Below are 16,645 nucleotides of genomic sequence, written 5' to 3'. Positions count from 1 at the left end.
AGAACACACAATAGAACAAAATGGTATAGTAAAAAGAGCATAGAGCAAGAGCATAGTAACTAGGCTCAGTACAACCGGAACCTAAATCAAGATACGTATATAGCATGGAGAGTCTAGGGTCTGAACCTCATTGACACTACCGGCAGGAGACATAGGCTCCAGAGTCTAACGTAAGATGTCTTCTCTGGAATTGGTGGTTCCCCCAGTAGATGGCCTGAAGCCCCCAACACCAGAAGGACCTGTGAATAAAGTGGGTACCTTAATCCAGAAGATGATCCCATCCATCCTGGTCCATGGAAAAGGTGGTTCTGTTAAGTGTGGGATAGGGGCAACATCTATCTCACAGCATAGGCTTTGCTATGGTGGGCGAGTGGGACGGTAAAAAGGAGGCAAGAACAATCCACATGATAGCCCCTAACGCATCAAGATTGTTTGGGCAAAGTGGTCCTGCCTTGCAGACTCTAGGATACAGTGTGATGTTTTCAGCACTGGGCTCTCAGTCTTTATTTAAGTGGGGAGACAGAGTAGCATTTCCACTAAGGCTGCTTTCACACATCTGGAAGGTGCAGAGCCGGCCAGTCTGGCTCTAAAACCTATGCAACGGAAGCAGCGAAAAAGCCGCATCCTTTCCAAAAGTTTTTTAAATGCGGCCCGCCCGGTTTTTGCCGCTTGCGGCAGGCTACTGAGCATACGCAGTGGCAAAAACCGCATGCGGCGGCCGGATGCGGTGTTTGCCGCATCACGCCGCATCCGGCGTCCATAGGCATGCATTGAAAAATGCGCCACATCAGCCGGACGCGTCGCGATGCGTTTTTTTTTTGCCGCACAAAAAAACGTGCCAGGCAACGTTCCATCCGGCCGCCGCATCGGCTAAATCTGCCGCATGCGGCAAAAACCGGAGGGAACGCAAGCCCATGCGGAACAATGCGGCACTAATTAAAGTCTATGCACGAAAAACGCAACCGGCAGCAAAAAAAAAACGGTTGCGTTTTTCCTGAAAAGTGCCGGATTGTGCCGCACAGGAAAAAACGGAGGTGTGAAAGCAGCCTAAAGGCTACTTTACACGCTGCGATATCGGTACCGATATCGCTAGCGTGGGTACCCGCCCCCATCTGTTGTGCGACATGGGCAAATCACTGCCCGTGGCGCAGAACATCGCGCAGACGCGTCACACATACTTACCTGCCCGGCGACGTCGCTGTGACCGGCAAACCGCCTCCTTTCTAAGGGGGCGGTCCGTGCAGCGTCACAGCGACGTCACTGAGCGGCCGACCAATAGCAGCGGAGGGGCGGAGATGAGCAGCCGGAACATCCCGCCCATCTCCTTCCTTCCTCATAGCGGCCAGGAGGCAGGTAAGGAGAGGTTCCTCGTTCCTGCGGCGTCATACGGAGCGATGTGTGCTGCCGCAGGAGCGACGAACTACATCGTTACTGCTGCAGTAACGATAATCGAGAATGGACCTCCATGTCACCAATGAGCGATTTTGCACGTTTTTGCAACGATACAAAATCGCTCATCGGTGTCACACGCAACAATATCGCTAATGCGGCCGGATGTGCGTCACAAATTCCATGACCCCAATGACTCCGCATTAGCGATGTCGCAGCGTGTAAAGCCCCCTTAATTCCCTTCACAAGCTGAATCTGAAAAAAAGAAAGATAAATTGTTAATAAAAACCAACAAAATCTAAAAGGTAGAAAAAGGGCTGAGTGCAGCCCCGAGTGCGCCACCTACTGACACTAAGCTAAAACTGATTAGCTTTGGTCCAGTTGGTAGGTGTAACCTGAGGAGGAAGAGTGGCAGCCTCATGGTGGCAGCCTCTTAGTGGCAGCAGCGTACAATCATGGTTGTGTGTCCATCAATGAAGCAGTAGAGAAACCATCTCTGCATAAACTCTGCTATATTAGTATTGTAATTTGTCAAATACAGTTCTGTTACACCAAAGGGGCATTATATCAACTGTATACGACTGAAATCAGACTCCAATGCTGGGACTAGCCGTGCGTCTCCTGACCTGAGAATGACAGCTCCATAGAAATATATGAAGGTGTCACTCTGGTCAAGAGAGCCGCAGCCAGTCCGAGCACTGTGGTCCGATCGCAGTCTGATGTATAAGGTGGGCTTAGTGCAGTGTGACACCGGGGAAACGGCCCACAGGCACCGGGGAAACGGCCCACAGGCACCGGGGAAACGGCCCACAGGCACCGGGGAAACGGCCCACAGGCACCGGGGAAACGGCCCACAGGCACCGGGGAAACGGCCCACAGGCACCGGGGAAACGGCCCACAGGCACCGGGGAAACGGCCCACAGGCACCGGGGAAACGGCCCACAGGCAGCTCACTGTGTGCATCCGAGGTCACAGCAGCCGCCAAAGAATTGTGTGATATAGGATGTTGTGAGGAAACAGTGGTGCAGTACAGGCCTCCATGTACCTGAGGCCTCCATGTGTGTGATTTCGGCTGGCTGGACTGCTCCGCAGAAGTACATACCACTATGACTTGTCTATCATATGCAGGAATAAGATTAAAATGCTGATCTTATATCTTTATATCTTATATCTTTATCTATCTGATCTTTATACAAGCAACATTCCATTAACTTTGGGGTTGCTTGCAATGAGCAGTAATGACAAAAGCAGCACTGTAAATAGTTAATAGGGGTAAATCATGCTGTCAGGTTCCCTTTAAGAGGAAAAACATACTTTATCAACCTCCTACATTGGCATATAAGGAGAGACCCGTCAGTCCCGGGCAGCGGGTGGGGAGACGTCACCAGGGACCGCCTGTCTGACCAGTCTCCAGTGTGATGTTGGTCCCTGGTGAATTGTATGTTTTTCTCTGAAGTCTGCAGCTAGGCAGAGTCTGCCAGACCCAATTGATAATATTACGGTCCAGAGCCGGATACTGCTGCTCACAGATCGGGCTGCACACATCAGCACGGACGATCATTTCACCGTAACCGTGTGTCTGGCACACAGGGCCGCTCCTGTGTTCTCTATGGGAGCAGTCACCGGACACCTCTGGCTGCGGTTTCTCTTTAAAAAAAAAAATCAGACGAAATCGGACAGGAACGACCGACATCTCCCCCAATGGTCAGCTGTCCAGTGTAAGGTCATCACAAACAATGGCGTGGATACAGGATCAGAGCGGACATCACACATGGGCCTGATATACAGGAGCCGGGACTGGACTGTATTCACACCACCTGACTGCGGCCTGCAGACCACCACAGCGTATATGGCGCTAATAGAGGGGTCTGGACTGAATACGGGACATGAAATACAGAATAATACTGCGGAGAGGAATAACATTACACCTCCTGATAAACTCTGTGACGTCTGACAGATGAGGAAAACCTGATAACAGAAAACAACAGCTGGGGCTTAGATACTCACTATGACCTGCAGCACAGGCTTGGACGAGGTGTCGCCCTGTAAGATGGCCTGTAATACAAGAGACAAGGTAAGAGCCCGCGTAGACACCACACACCCGCCATGTACACAGCCTGCGGGGATGGCTGGGGCACCGGCACAATGCCCGGACCAGGCACCGGACTCACCGCTATGGCGCCCTCGCTGAGCTGTGGTAGCGCCATCCTGACCCCACGCTGTCCGGTCTCTCTGCAGCTCACTACGCGCGATTCTCACTTTCCCGGCGCCAAATCCTACGACCACTCACGTTCAGAGTGACAGTGACGTAGTGTCGGAACTGATTCGGCCATCTTTGTTTTGGGCAGAATCATAGTTTACTACAGTGCCCTGTGTAAGAGCAAGCACAGTATAATACGCGTCCAGTACTGACCTGCCAGCAGTAATCATGGCGGCACGGGACTCACCGGTCAGTAAATTCACATCTCGCTCTGAAAAGTAACTGCGCGCGAAATCTATCACGTGACAAGAGCTACAAAGGAGCGAGGTCGTAGCGGCTGCGCTGTGGTAGGAGCTGCAGGGAGACATGTCCGGGCTTGATGGTAGCAGTTCGGGGGGGTCAGGCGGCTGTGACCCCTCATCATCACAGTACACAGGAGAGGGACAGCCTTTGGTCACTGAGTATATGTAGTGATAGGGACAGCTTTTGCTGTGAAAATACGTGGAATGGGCTATGCTTGGTGCGGATTTTGCAGCTGTGGAAATTCCACAGTGCATGTGTCCTGTGTGCATCCGACCTATGGATTATATGGCTTGTCAGGGCATATGATATTGATGATCTATCTAAGCTCTGCAGGGGCCTGCCGCCTATCAAACGCCCCCACCCTGGCGGCTGCCGCCGCCTATCAAACGCCCCCACCCTGGCGGCTGCCGCCGCCTATCAAACGCCCCCGCCCTGGCGGCTGCCGCCGCCTATCAAACGCCCCCGCCCTGGCGGCTGCCGCCGCCTATCAAACGCCCCCGCCCTGGCGGCTGCCGCCGCCTATCAAACGCCCCCGCCCTGGCGGCTGCCGCCGCCTATCAAACGCCCCCACCCTGGCGGCTGCCGCCTACCAAACACCATGCCTCTGGCGACTGATGACTGACTCCTGGCCCACCCTAGGCGGTGGATGTCTGGCCTTCCCTGGCGACTGACGCCCGCCCACCCTGATATTAGCTCCGATATTGGATATGGCAGATCAGCTTCTATTCTCTTAAAGGACACCTGTCACTAGATCCTGGTTGCCTGAACTATGGGCATCAGGAATGAGACCCTGTCAGCAGGGCTGTATTTTGCCTTCGTGCTGCCCTAGGCACTTTAAATGGTCGCGCTCCTTAGTGACAACGTAACACTGAGTGTTCGCACACGACATCTGTTTAAGGCAGATCTACGCTGTAAAACACTTGAAAAAGTATCAATGAGAAACGAAGGGCACTAACCCCCCCCAATGGGGATCACCACGGGCACATCAAAACATAGCATGAGTATAAAATATTCCCACCACACCGTCCCCACTTATATACTGTGACTGTCACACTGCCCCTAATAAACTACACACTGCCCTCCCTTATAAATTATACCCACCACACCTTCCTCAATTATGATATATGATCTGCACATTGACCTCACATCATGTTGCCCCCTTCTCACAATGTCCCATGCATGCTGCCCCCTCCTCACAATGTCCCATGCATGCTGCCCCCTCCTCACAATGTCCCATGCATGCTGCCCCCTCCTCACAATGTCCCATGCATGCTGCCCCCTCCTCACAATGTCCCATGCATGCTGCCCCCTCCTCACAATGTCCCATGCATGCTGCCCCCTCCTCACAATGTCCCATGCATGCTGCCCCTCCTCCCAATGTCCTATGCATGCTGCCCCCTCCTCACAATATCCCATGCATGCTTCCCCCTCCTCACAGTGTCCCATGCATGCTGCTCCCTCCTCACAATGTCCCATGCATGCTGCCCCTCCTCCCAATGTCCTATGCATGCTGCCCCCTCCTCACTGTCCCATGCATGCTGCCCCCTCCTCACAATGTCCCATGCATGCTGCCCCCCTCCTCACAATGTCCCATGCATGCTGCCCCCTCCTCACAGTGTCCCATGCATGCTGCTCCCTCCTCACAATGTCCCATGCATGCTGCTCCCTCCTCACAATGTCCCATGCATGCTGCCCCCTCCTCACAATGTCCCATGCATGCTGCCCCCCTCCTCACAATGTCCCATGCATGCTGCCCCCTCCTCACAGTGTCCCATGCATGCTGCTCCCTCCTCACAATGTCCCATGCATGCTGCTCCCTCCTCACAATGTCCCATGCATGCTGCCCCTCTCCATGAGCTCCTAATGCTGCCTTCCTCTTTTCCATAATGACACCTCTATGCTGCCCCATTAATCATGCTAAGACCACCACACTAACGCTTATGCTGAGACACCCCCCCCCACACACACACTACCCCACTCTTGATATTGACTCCCCTACATTGCTCCACTCCATACTGAGCCCACACATGCTGCCCCTTCTCCATAATGAGCTCCCAATGCTGCCCCCTCTCATTCTGAGTCCTTACACTCCCCCCATCGATTTTGTCATTGCACTATCCCTCAACCCTTGTCCTTTGTCTCTAGCATTGGCCCCTCTCTCCCATTCCCCCAGCAGCAGCCTCTCCCCCAGCATCAGCCTCTCTTCCCCCAGCGTCCCCCAGCATCAGCCTCTCTCCCCCCAGCGTCCCCCAGCATCAGCCTCTCTCCCCTCAGCCTCCCCCAGTTTCAGCCTCTCTCCCCCAGCTTTCCCCAGCATCAGCCTCTCTCCCCCAGCTTCCCCCAGCATCAGCCTCTCTTCTCCCAGCCTCCCCCAGCATCAGCCTCTCTCCTCCCAGCCTCCCCCAGCATCAGCCTCTCTCCTCCCAGCCTCCCCCTTCCCAGCCTCTCCCAGCATCAGCCTCCCCCAGCATCAGCCTCTGTCCTCCCAGCCTCCCCCAGCATCAGCCTCCCCCAGCATCAGCCTCTCTTCCCCTAGCCTCCCCCAGCATCAGCCTCTCTCCTCCCAGCCTCCCTCAGCATCAGCTTCCCCCTCCCCCAGCAACAGCCTCCCCCAGCATCAGCCGCTCTCCTCCCAGCCTCCCCCAGAATCAGCCTACCTCAGCATCAGCCTCCCTCCTCCCAGCCTCCCCCAGCATCAGCCTCTCTCCTCCCAGCCTCCCCCAGCATCAGCCTCCCCCCTCCTAGCCTCCCCCAGCATCAGCCTCTCTCCTCCCAGCCTCCCCCAGCATCAGCCTCCCTCAGCATCAGCCTCTCTCCTCCGAGCCTCCCGTAGCATCAGCCTCTCCCAGCATCAGCCACCCTCAGCATCAGCCTCTTTCCTCCCAGCCTCCCCCAGCATCAGCCTCTCTCCTCCCAGCCTCTCCCAGCAATCAGCCTCTCTGCCCCCAGCATCAGCCTCTCTTCTGCCAGCCTCCCCCAGCATCAGCCTCTCTCAGCATCAGCCTCCCTCCTCCCAGCCTCCCCCAACATCAGCCTCTCTCCTCCCAGCCTCCCCCAGCATCAGCCTCTCTCCTCCCAGCCTCCCCCAGCATCAGCCTCTTTCCTCCCAGCCTCCCCCAGCATCAGCCTCTCTCCTCTCAGCCTCCCCCAGTATCAGCCTCTCTCCTCCCAGCCTCTCCCAGCATCAGCCTCCCCCAGCTTCAGCCTCTCTCCTCCCAGCCTCCCCCAGCATCAGCCTCCCTTAGCATCAGCCTCCCTCCTCCCAGCCTCCCCCAGCATCAGCCTCTCTCCTCCCAGCCTCCCCCAGCATCAGCCTCCCTTAGCATCAGCCTCCCTCCTCCCAGCCTCCCCCAGCATCAGCCTCTTTCCTCCCAGCCTCCCCCAACATCAGCCTCTCTCCCAGCCTCCCCCAGCATCAGCCTCTCCTCCCAGCCTCCCCCAGCATCAGCCTCCCTTAGCATCAGCCTCCCTCCTCCCAGCCTCCCCCAGCATCAGCCTCTCTCCTCCCAGCCTCTCTCCTCCCAGCCTCCTCCAGCATCAGCCTCTCTCCTCCCAGCCTCCCCCCAGCATCAGCCTCTCTCCTCCCAGCCTCCCCCAGCATCAGCCTCTCTCCTCCCAGCCTCCCCCAGCATCAGCCTCTCTCCTCCCAGCCTCCCCCAGCATCAGCCTCCATCAGCATCAGCCTCCCCCAGCATCAGTCTCTCTCCTCCCAGCCTCCCCCAGCATCAGCCTCCCCCAGCATCAGCCTCCCTCAGCATCAGCCTCCCTTCTCCCAGCCTCCCCCAGCATCAGCCTCCCTCCTCCCAGCCTCCCCCAGCATCAGCCTCCCTCTTCCCAGCCTCCCTCAGCATCAGCCTCCCTCCTCCCAGCATCAGCCTCCCCCCTCCCAGCCTCCCCCAGCATCAGCCTCCCTCCTCCCAGCCTCCCCCAGCATCAGCCTCCCTCCTCCCAGCATCAGCCTCCCCCAGCATCAGCCTCCCCCTCCCAGCCTCCCCCAGCATCAGCCTCAGCCTCCCTCCTCATCAGCCTCCCCCAGCATCAGCCTCCCCCTCCCAGCCTCCCCCAGCATCAGCCTCCCCCCTCCTAGCCTCCCCCAGCATCAGACTCTCTCCTCCCAGCCTCCCCCAGTATCAGCTTCTCTTCCCCCAAGTCTCCCCCAATATCAGCCTCTCTCCCCCCACCACATGCGCAGATCTCCAGTCTGCATTAGAGACACCCCCACGCTCCTTATGAATCTTCAGCTCTGCGAGCACTTACCTGCTCCAGGGCCCGCTGTCATCTTCCTGGCTCACGTGAGTATCCTCTTCTGACACCGGCTTCCATCGCGGCGTCCTCTGCGGCTTCCTGCTGTGAGCTCTGCATGTGAAATCCACACAGCATTGGACGCAGCACAGAGGAAGGAACTGATTGGTGCGCCTGTGACCCCGGAAGTGCAGACGCCGGCAGTTCCGGGGTCAATCAGCTCTCTGTGCCCAGCCGCCGCAGTTTGTCTGCATTTGCGTCTTAATTGATGCGGATACAAATAAATGGAGGTGCGCCTCTCCCCCCTCCCCCATCCAAAAATACAGCGGAAGCAAAATACGGAAGCAGCTAGTTAGATAAATAGATGGATAGCTAGATATAGATAGACAGATAAATAGAGGGATAAATAAAGCGATGAATGAATAGAGGGATAGCTAGATAATAGATAAGAAAGACATATATAATGTCCCACTCTCCTGCGTTTTGTAATCTTGCATCCTTTAGTGCCTTTCATGTGGCACTAAAGTGTGCTTAGCCTTGTATTCAGCCAAAATAATAAATGAATAATTAAAAAAAACGACGTGGGGTCCCCCTATTGTTTGTAGCCAGCTAGGGTAAAGCAGACGGCTACAGCCTGTAGACCACAGCTGGCAGCTTCACCTTGGCTGGTAATCCATAACAGAGGGCACCCCACGCTGTTATTTTAAATTAAATAATTTAAAACAAAAAACGCGGGGTCCCCCAAATTGGATCACCAGCCAAAGTAAAGGGACAGCTGTGGTCTGGTATTCTCAGACTAGGAAGGTCCGCGGTTCTTGGACTCTCCCCAGCCTAAGAATAGCAGGCCGCAGCTGCCCCAGAAGTGGCGCATCCATTGGATGTGCCAATCCTGATGCTTTTCCCCAGCTCATCCCGATGCCTTGGTGCGGTGGCAAACAGGATAATATAGGGGGTTGATACCAGATGTGTAATGTCACCTGGCATCAAGCCCTGGGGTTACTGATGTTACGGCGTCTATCAGATACCCGACATCATAACCCAGTTAGTAATTAATAAAAATAAACGAGAAACAAATTTTTATTTGAAAAAAAAAAAAAAACTCCAACACATTCCCTCTTTCACCAATTTATTGAAAAGTAAAAACAAATCTGGGTCTGATGTAATCCAATAAGGGGGTCCCACGACGATCCATACCATAGTCACTGTCCCAGTCAATGAAGGACAGAACGTTCCCCATTGGCTGGGAGAGTAGTACAGTGACCTGAGCTACCATCAATAGGTCAGCCCAGGTCACTGCAGGGGATTACCCGCACTGACTTCAGGAGGTTAGCTAGGTATATTACCTGCGGTGATGGAAGCTGCTGCACTCCTGACATCAGCGCTTGTCACTGAGTTCTATGCCGGCCACGTTCTCAGATCACCTCTCGCGACTGGCCTGTGACATCACCGCTAGTCACAGTCTCAGGCCGCCCGCGAGATGTGATGTGAGAACGCGGCGGTCAGTGACGAGTGCTGACGTCAGGAGTTCATCACTGCAGGTAATGAACTTTACTAACCTGATGGCAACGCTCATCATCCCCGCGGCTACTTGCATTGCAGTGCGGGCATACAGTATGCTGGCACACTGCAGTGCAGGCAAATGCTGACATTGCATGAGGGCATATGCTGACACACTGCAGTGCGGGCAGCCGCGGGGCTGGAGCGGGACACAGACTGCACGGGCACCTGATGGAAGTCACATGGAAGTGCTTCCGTGCGGCTTCCAGGGATTTTGCGGGCCCATTGACTTGTATTGAGTCACGGTCCGTTATCATGGAACAGAATAGGACATGTTTCATAATAACGGAACGGACATACGGCATCCGATGTGTTTTTTTGTAGGAATGGATGCACACGGAAGTGCCTCTATGTGCCATCTGATCCTACACAGAACACATTGAAAAGATAGTCCTGTCCGTGGGTCCACAAAAAAAAAACCAGGAAATGACCAGGACAAACGGAACGGACTTGTGAATGAGCCTTATTAGTGGTGTGGGAAGATGTCAGCTGGCACTGCTTCTGTCTCACCTATAGATCTTGTTAAAGGAAACCTGTCCCCAGGATTTCCCTATATAAAGTAGAGACAGCACCTGTAAGGCATCTGTTACTGAATTGTGGAATGCTGTATATACAGTCATGGCCAAAGTGTTGGCACCCTTGAAGTTGTTCCAGAAAGTTAAGTATTTCTCTCAGAAAATTATTGCAATTGCATATGTTTTGTTATACACACATTTCTTTCCTTTGTGTATATTGGAACAACACAAAAAAAAACTGAAAAAGGCACATAATTTCACAAGAAAACAACAAAAATGGACCATACAAAATTGTTGGCATCTTTCTAAAATTTTGGGTAAACAACTTTATTTCAAGCATGTGATGCTCATTCAGACTCACCTGTGGCAAGTAAGAGGTGTGGGCAATATGGAAATCACACCTGAAATCAGCTAAAATTGAAAGCAGTTGACTCAATCTTTGTATGAGCCCGCCCCCGTGTCACATTTACAGTATCTGAATACAAAAAGGTACCACTTTATAAAGTCTTTATTTTGGTCTCACAGGGGGCACAATAATAACAGGGACCTTTCTAGAATGCAGCCCAGGAGCTGCAGAGGGGGAATCTTTTAGGTTTTGGACGAAATTTCTGATGACAGGTTCCCTTTAAGTTGATGGTGACAATAATTTTGTCCGGCCCACACTTGGAGCTTTGTGTGAAATTATGTCCAATATGCCTTTTTCTTTGTTTGTTGTTTTTTTTTAGGTTTTTTGTTGTTGTTGTTGTTCAAATACACACAAAGGAAATATATGCGAATAACAATACATGTAATTGCAAACATTTTCTTGAGAAATACCGTACTTTATTTTCTGGAACAATTTCATGCATGTCAACATTTTCGACATTGGCTGTATGTCCCCAATCCGCTCTGCATAAGGCACAAATTACCTTTTATTTCACTCACATACACTCCGGTCTGATGGGCCGTCTTGATGGGTCAGTGCTGTCCGTGTCCTCTAGTCCTGTCCGTGCCCCCCCTTATGCTGTTTGTGCTCCCCAGTGCTCTGTGCCCCCTAGTGCTGTGTACCCCCTCAGTGCTCCGTACTCAGCACTGTTATCCGTGCCCCCCCCCTTCCCCCAGTGCTGTCCATGTCCTCCTGGTGATGTCTGTGCTCCCCCATTCCTGTCTGTGCCTCCCTAGTGCCGCCACCTAGTGCTGTTCTAATCATAGGCTCAGACAGCTGCGGTCTCCTGTGGAGAACACTCGTGGCCCTGCAGGAGAGGGCATGCTGCATTCAGGTCGCAGCTTGTCTTGATTGTGTGCACCTACCCTTAAAGAGTAAAATATAACTGACTGCATTCACGCAGCCAGGCTCTGATTCCTGCTCCCTGTAGTTCAGGCAGACAGGGTCTAATGAGGGGTTCCCCTTAAAGGACTCTGTCAGCACTGACTGTTCACAACAAATAAAGGCCCTCATGCATCATGGTTGGGATAATCATTTAAGTGCGCCTTCCCACCTGCTTGTTTTCTTTCAATCTCCACCCTCCCCTCTTCTTTGATTGACGGCTCTGGCTTCATATAGCCAGAGAAGGGTGGAGATAGGTGGAAAACAAGCAGGTGGGAAGGTGTTTAAATGATTAGCCCCGCCAGGATGCTCAAGCGTCTTTACATGGTTTGGACAGAGTCCCTTTAAAAGGACCCTATTAGCAGGGTTTTTCTGTGTGATCCGAGATCAGCATGATGTAGGGACAGAGACTCTTATTAGAGTGATGTGTCACTTACTGGGTTGTGTTCTTCTGTTTCAATATAATTAGTGTTTTATCAGCAGGAGATTATCATCACAGGACAACTTGGCAGGTGCAAAGTAGTCTAACCACACCTCCAGCACTAATTAGCAGCTTTTTTTCACTATACAGTGTACATAGAAAGCTATGGTGTGGGCCGGTTATTTGGGTCAACAGCTGAGCTCTGCTAGATCTGCAGCAGAGAAACCTATGACTCTTAGCATACTGAGTGCAGCAGTTGTAAGTAATTCATCCCTGGAATCGGGGTCTTTGTCCCTGCCCCATGAGACGTCTCACACCCGCCGCTCTCAACTAACGTCTTTGTCTCCACCTCGTAGAAGAAACCTGCTGACAGATTCCCTTTAAAGGGAACCAATCATCAGGATTTTCGTGTATAAGCTGCAGCCAGTGCAGTACTGGCACTATCATGCACAGTGTGTACATACCATTGGGGTGCAGCTCGGGTGTTTAGGCAGTGAAATTCATCTTTATAAAGTTTGAAATTTCGTGCACTTTTTGATTGACGTGTGCACCTCTCTGTTAATGTCCGGGCGGGTTATGCAGGAGTTCCCCGCCCCCCACCAGCCTGTTCCTCCCTCTCTCCTGATGTCCGGGCGGGTTATGCACGTGTTCCCCGCCCCCCTGCGCTGCCTGTTCCTCCCTCTGGCTGTATGTAAATATCTAATCTTCAGAAACATGGCGCCGGAGTGGGCCTCTGCGCACAGCGCTTATCTCCGGCGCCATGTTTCTGAAGCCCACATCACACAGCTTGGTGTTAGAGGGCGGCGCATGCGCCCTCGCTCTTTCAGATCCCGTTGTGACCGCAGGAGCGAGCGCGATCACAACAGGACTGCAGAACAGCTGATCGGAGGACGCGATTACCTGCTGCTCCTGTATCGTGCCGCCCCAGGACACCGGGCCAACACACCAGCCGGTGTGACATCGCTGTGGCGCCGCCCTCTCAGACACCAAGTTGTGTAATGCGGGGGCTTCAGAAACATGGCGCCGGAGATAAGCGCTATGCGCAGAGGCCCACTCCGGCGCCATGTTTCTGAAGATTAGATATTTACATACAGCCAGAGGGAGGGAGGGAGGAACAGGCGGCGCGGGGGGGGCGGGGAACATGTGCATAACCAGCCCGGAGAGAGGGAGGAACAGGCTGGTGGGGGGGCGGGGAACTCCTGCATAACCCGCCCGGACATTATCTGCAGAGGTGCACACGTCAATCAAAAAGTGCACGAAATTTCAAACTTTATAAAGTTGTATTTCACAGCCTAAACACCCGAGCTGCCCACTGATGGTATGTACACAATGTGCCTGATAGTGCCAGTACTGCACTGGCTGCAGCTTATACACGAAAATCCTGATGATTGGTTCCCTTTAAATAGTCGTGGATATTCAGTATCTGGCAGCGGCCAATACACATTACGGCTCCATTCACTGTTCACTTGTGGCTGCCACCTGAGCGGATATTCTCTAATCTTTGGGGCAGATATCAGACCCCCACCATTCTGATATTGGATATGTCTTTAATAGTCTATGTGCCGACAACACCTTCAATTTCTGCTGCAGATATTTATTTTTTTGCTCAGGAAATCTGCATTGTATCCTCCGCTTGTGAACATATTCCTTTGTCACAACTTCAGTAGGACCACAGATTATGCTTTCTTGATTGACCGCCGGGGCTAGCGACCTTATTTTTAGTGCTGGCCCAAATTATATGCTCCTTTGCTAATGAGACAGACCTGGATTGTGAGCTAAGAATGCACTGCAGGGATGTGTCCAGCTTCAGAGCAGCGCATACCAGCTCTATGGAAAGAGCTTGTAACCGCTGCACATGTTCAGCCATCACTGCTAGGCCATAATAGTAACTCATGTAATAAGGAACGTAAAATGAAAAAGCACTATGATATACAGTTTGTAAATTACGAACAAAGCTGATTGTTTTTGAAAATATTTTCAAAAACAATCAGCAGACACAGAATAACTCTTTAAGGGGTACTTTGCACGCTGCGACATCGCTTGCCGATGCTGCGATGCCGAGTGAGATAGTCCCCGCCCCCGTCGCAGCTGCGATATCTTGTGATAGCTGCCGTAGCGAACATTATCGCTACGGCAGCTTCACACGCACTCACCTGCCCTGCGACGTCGCTCTGGCCGGCGACCTGCCTCCTTCCTAAGGGGACGGGTCGTGCGGCGTCACAGCGACGTCACACGATAGGCGGCCAATAGAAGCGGAGGGGCGGAGATGAGCGGGACTTAACCATCCCACCCACCTCCTTCCTTCCGCATAGCCGCAGGACGCAGGTAAGATGTTCCTCGCTCCTGCGGCTTCATACACAGCGATGTGTGCTGCCGCAGGAGCGAGGAACAACATCGTACCTGTCGCTGCAGCGAAATTATGAAAATAACCGACACTACATAGATGACCGATTTACGACGCTTTTGCGATCATTTATTGGTGCTTCTAGGCTTTCCATGTTGTAACGTCGTTACTGGCGCCGGATGTGCGTCACTTTCGTTTTGCGATGTCGCAACGTGCAAAGTACACCTTAGATCCCATACATATTGAATTCAAGAAAACCTGCTGATGTGTATGGGGCCTTCCCGCACTCCCCCATCAGATAATGTTGGATAAGGATATTTATCCAGCCCTATGCGCCTGTCTTCTAATGCACCATATTTATCAAGGATTTTGTGAACTTTTTTTTTTTTTCTCAACTAGTGGGTTTTGTAAACTTACACCGCAGGAAAAACTTATAAAGTTGCAGCATTTTAAGATTGTCCATTCTATGTGTGCCCGTCTAAATATTAGTATGGCTATGTGCTGTGCCCTCATGGCACTTTTTTGCGTTTTTCCATGCATTTTTCCTTGCTTCTTTTAATTAATAAAAGCAAGTAAAACGCATCCCAGCAAAGTCTATGAGAATCCTGACCTGCTATTGCTGAAAAAAGAAGCTGCGTGTCAATTGTTTCTGTGGTCCTATAATCCCCTGCAATGCTTTATCACTACAGGGGATTATATCGCAGCACTTAACTTTACACACCGTGCATACAGCATGGTGTGTGAGGCTCTCCTTAGCTCAGTAACCCGGGGTCGTCATAGTGACGACCCAGGGTTACTATGACAGCGATCAGGTCTCTGTGATCGTATTCCAAGGAACCGATTTCCAGGGAGCGGTAAGCGATCCTTCACCCTGATTTCTGAATGCTGCAATCGCATTGATCGCAGCATTGAGGGGAGTTAAACTGCCGGGAGCGGTGCGGGGATCGCAGTGGGCAGTGAGAGCCGGGATCCCAGCTATAACATCATCAGGAGACCCGGTGGGGATACAGCACCTGAACCCTCACGATCGCCATGACTAAAAAACAGAAGCAGGAAAAAAACGCATATGAAAAACGCGCAAATGTAATACAAACTGTGCGTTTTTTCTGCTGTGATCTTCCTGCCAAATCATGATTTTTTTCTATGTACACATAAAAAAGCAACGTGGGCGCATAACTCTACTGAATGTGCCCCACAGGCTTTATATTTGGGATTGTTGGGGGGGTGACAAAATAACTGAAAAAAAAAGTCCAAAAAAATGTCTAGAAAAAATATTTGCTGTTACTAGTCTAGGCCCCCATTAAAAAACTGTCCAATATATAAAAATATGTGTTATAGAAATGGGAAAAAAAATGTTTAAATGTATTTTACTAAGGCTGCTTTCAGACATCCGGTTTTTCCTGTGCCGCACAATCCGGCGCTTTGCAGAAAAACCGCAACGGGTTTTTTTTTCCGCCGGTTGCGTTTTTTTTGCATAGACTTACATTAGTGCCGTATTGTGCCGCATGGGCTTGCGACCGTCCGTTTTTTGCCGCATGCGGCAGATTTAGCCGATGCGGCGGCCGGATGGAACGTTGCCTGGCACGTTTTTTTGTCCGGCAAAAAAAAACGCATCGCCGATGCGGCGCGATTTGCAATGTATGCCTATGGATGCCGCATGCGGCGTCCTGCGGCAAACACCGCATCCGGCCGTCGCATGCGGTTTTTTCCACTGCGCATGCTCAGTAGCCTGCCGCAAGCGGCAAAAAACGGACTAGCCACATGTCAAAAACCTATGCAAAGGATGCAGTTTTGTTGCTGCATCCGTTGCATAGGTTTTAGAGCCGGATTGGCTCTAAAGTTAAGAGAAAATGGACACTTATTTCCTTAATTTTTCCACAATTTCACAAGGTATCAGTAAAAATAAAGAGAAAATTTGACAGTGCCCTTAAGGTGAAGCCCTATAGATTACAAAAATAAGACTCAAAAATTACTTTGAGTATCCGAATTTGAAAAATATTTACAGCTCTTTTAAAGCATTGTTATCCATGAGCCATGCATGTAGGGGCTTACTGACCTGACCATACGTGGCTGCACTTTTCTCATACGAGGACCACAACGCGTGAGATCACTGATGTTCTACATTTTTATAGATCCTCGAGTTGAAGGAAGTGATGTTCACATCTTGCTAGTCTTGAGAACATTTTGTTCCATCAGTCTGTGAGGAGCCCGCAAATGCTGAGTGATTAGGATTGAACGGCAGAACGCATTCTGTCTTTTTCAGGTTCGGGTGCTGATTAGCTTAAGGGTGAAATCAGACTAAACATTATCTGTCAGGCGAATTGTGCTCCATCAGTACTCCTGTCCTCCTCCAGCAAGACCTGATCAT

General features: G+C 51.9%; 2 protein-coding genes across 2 annotated transcripts in view; one reads left to right on the top strand and one right to left on the bottom strand.

Moving 5' to 3' along the window:
• Positions 1–3,716, bottom strand: part of RPA1 (replication protein A1) — a 134,458-nt gene extending 130,742 nt beyond the window's left edge. Inside the window, exons 1-2 of the mRNA XM_075335336.1 lie at positions 3,561–3,716; positions 3,397–3,444 (exon numbers count right to left, since the gene is read on the bottom strand). Coding sequence (XP_075191451.1) covers positions 3,397–3,444; positions 3,561–3,596 — 84 coding nt within the window. The 5' untranslated portion in view covers positions 3,597–3,716. The remainder of the gene's footprint in view (positions 1–3,396; positions 3,445–3,560) is intronic.
• A 186-nt stretch (positions 3,717–3,902) lies between these two features.
• The window catches only part of SMYD4 (SET and MYND domain containing 4), a 31,043-nt gene continuing 18,300 nt past the window's right edge, over positions 3,903–16,645 (top strand). Inside the window, exon 1 of the mRNA XM_075333439.1 lies at positions 3,903–3,936. The gene's annotated coding sequence lies outside the window, so the exon portion shown is untranslated. The remainder of the gene's footprint in view (positions 3,937–16,645) is intronic.

Source organism: Anomaloglossus baeobatrachus, chromosome 2 (genome assembly GCF_048569485.1).
Source record: "Anomaloglossus baeobatrachus isolate aAnoBae1 chromosome 2, aAnoBae1.hap1, whole genome shotgun sequence".
NCBI lineage: Eukaryota > Metazoa > Chordata > Amphibia > Anura > Aromobatidae > Anomaloglossus > Anomaloglossus baeobatrachus.
Note: the sequence above shows the minus strand (reverse complement) of the source record. Positions and strands in the feature narration are given on the sequence as shown.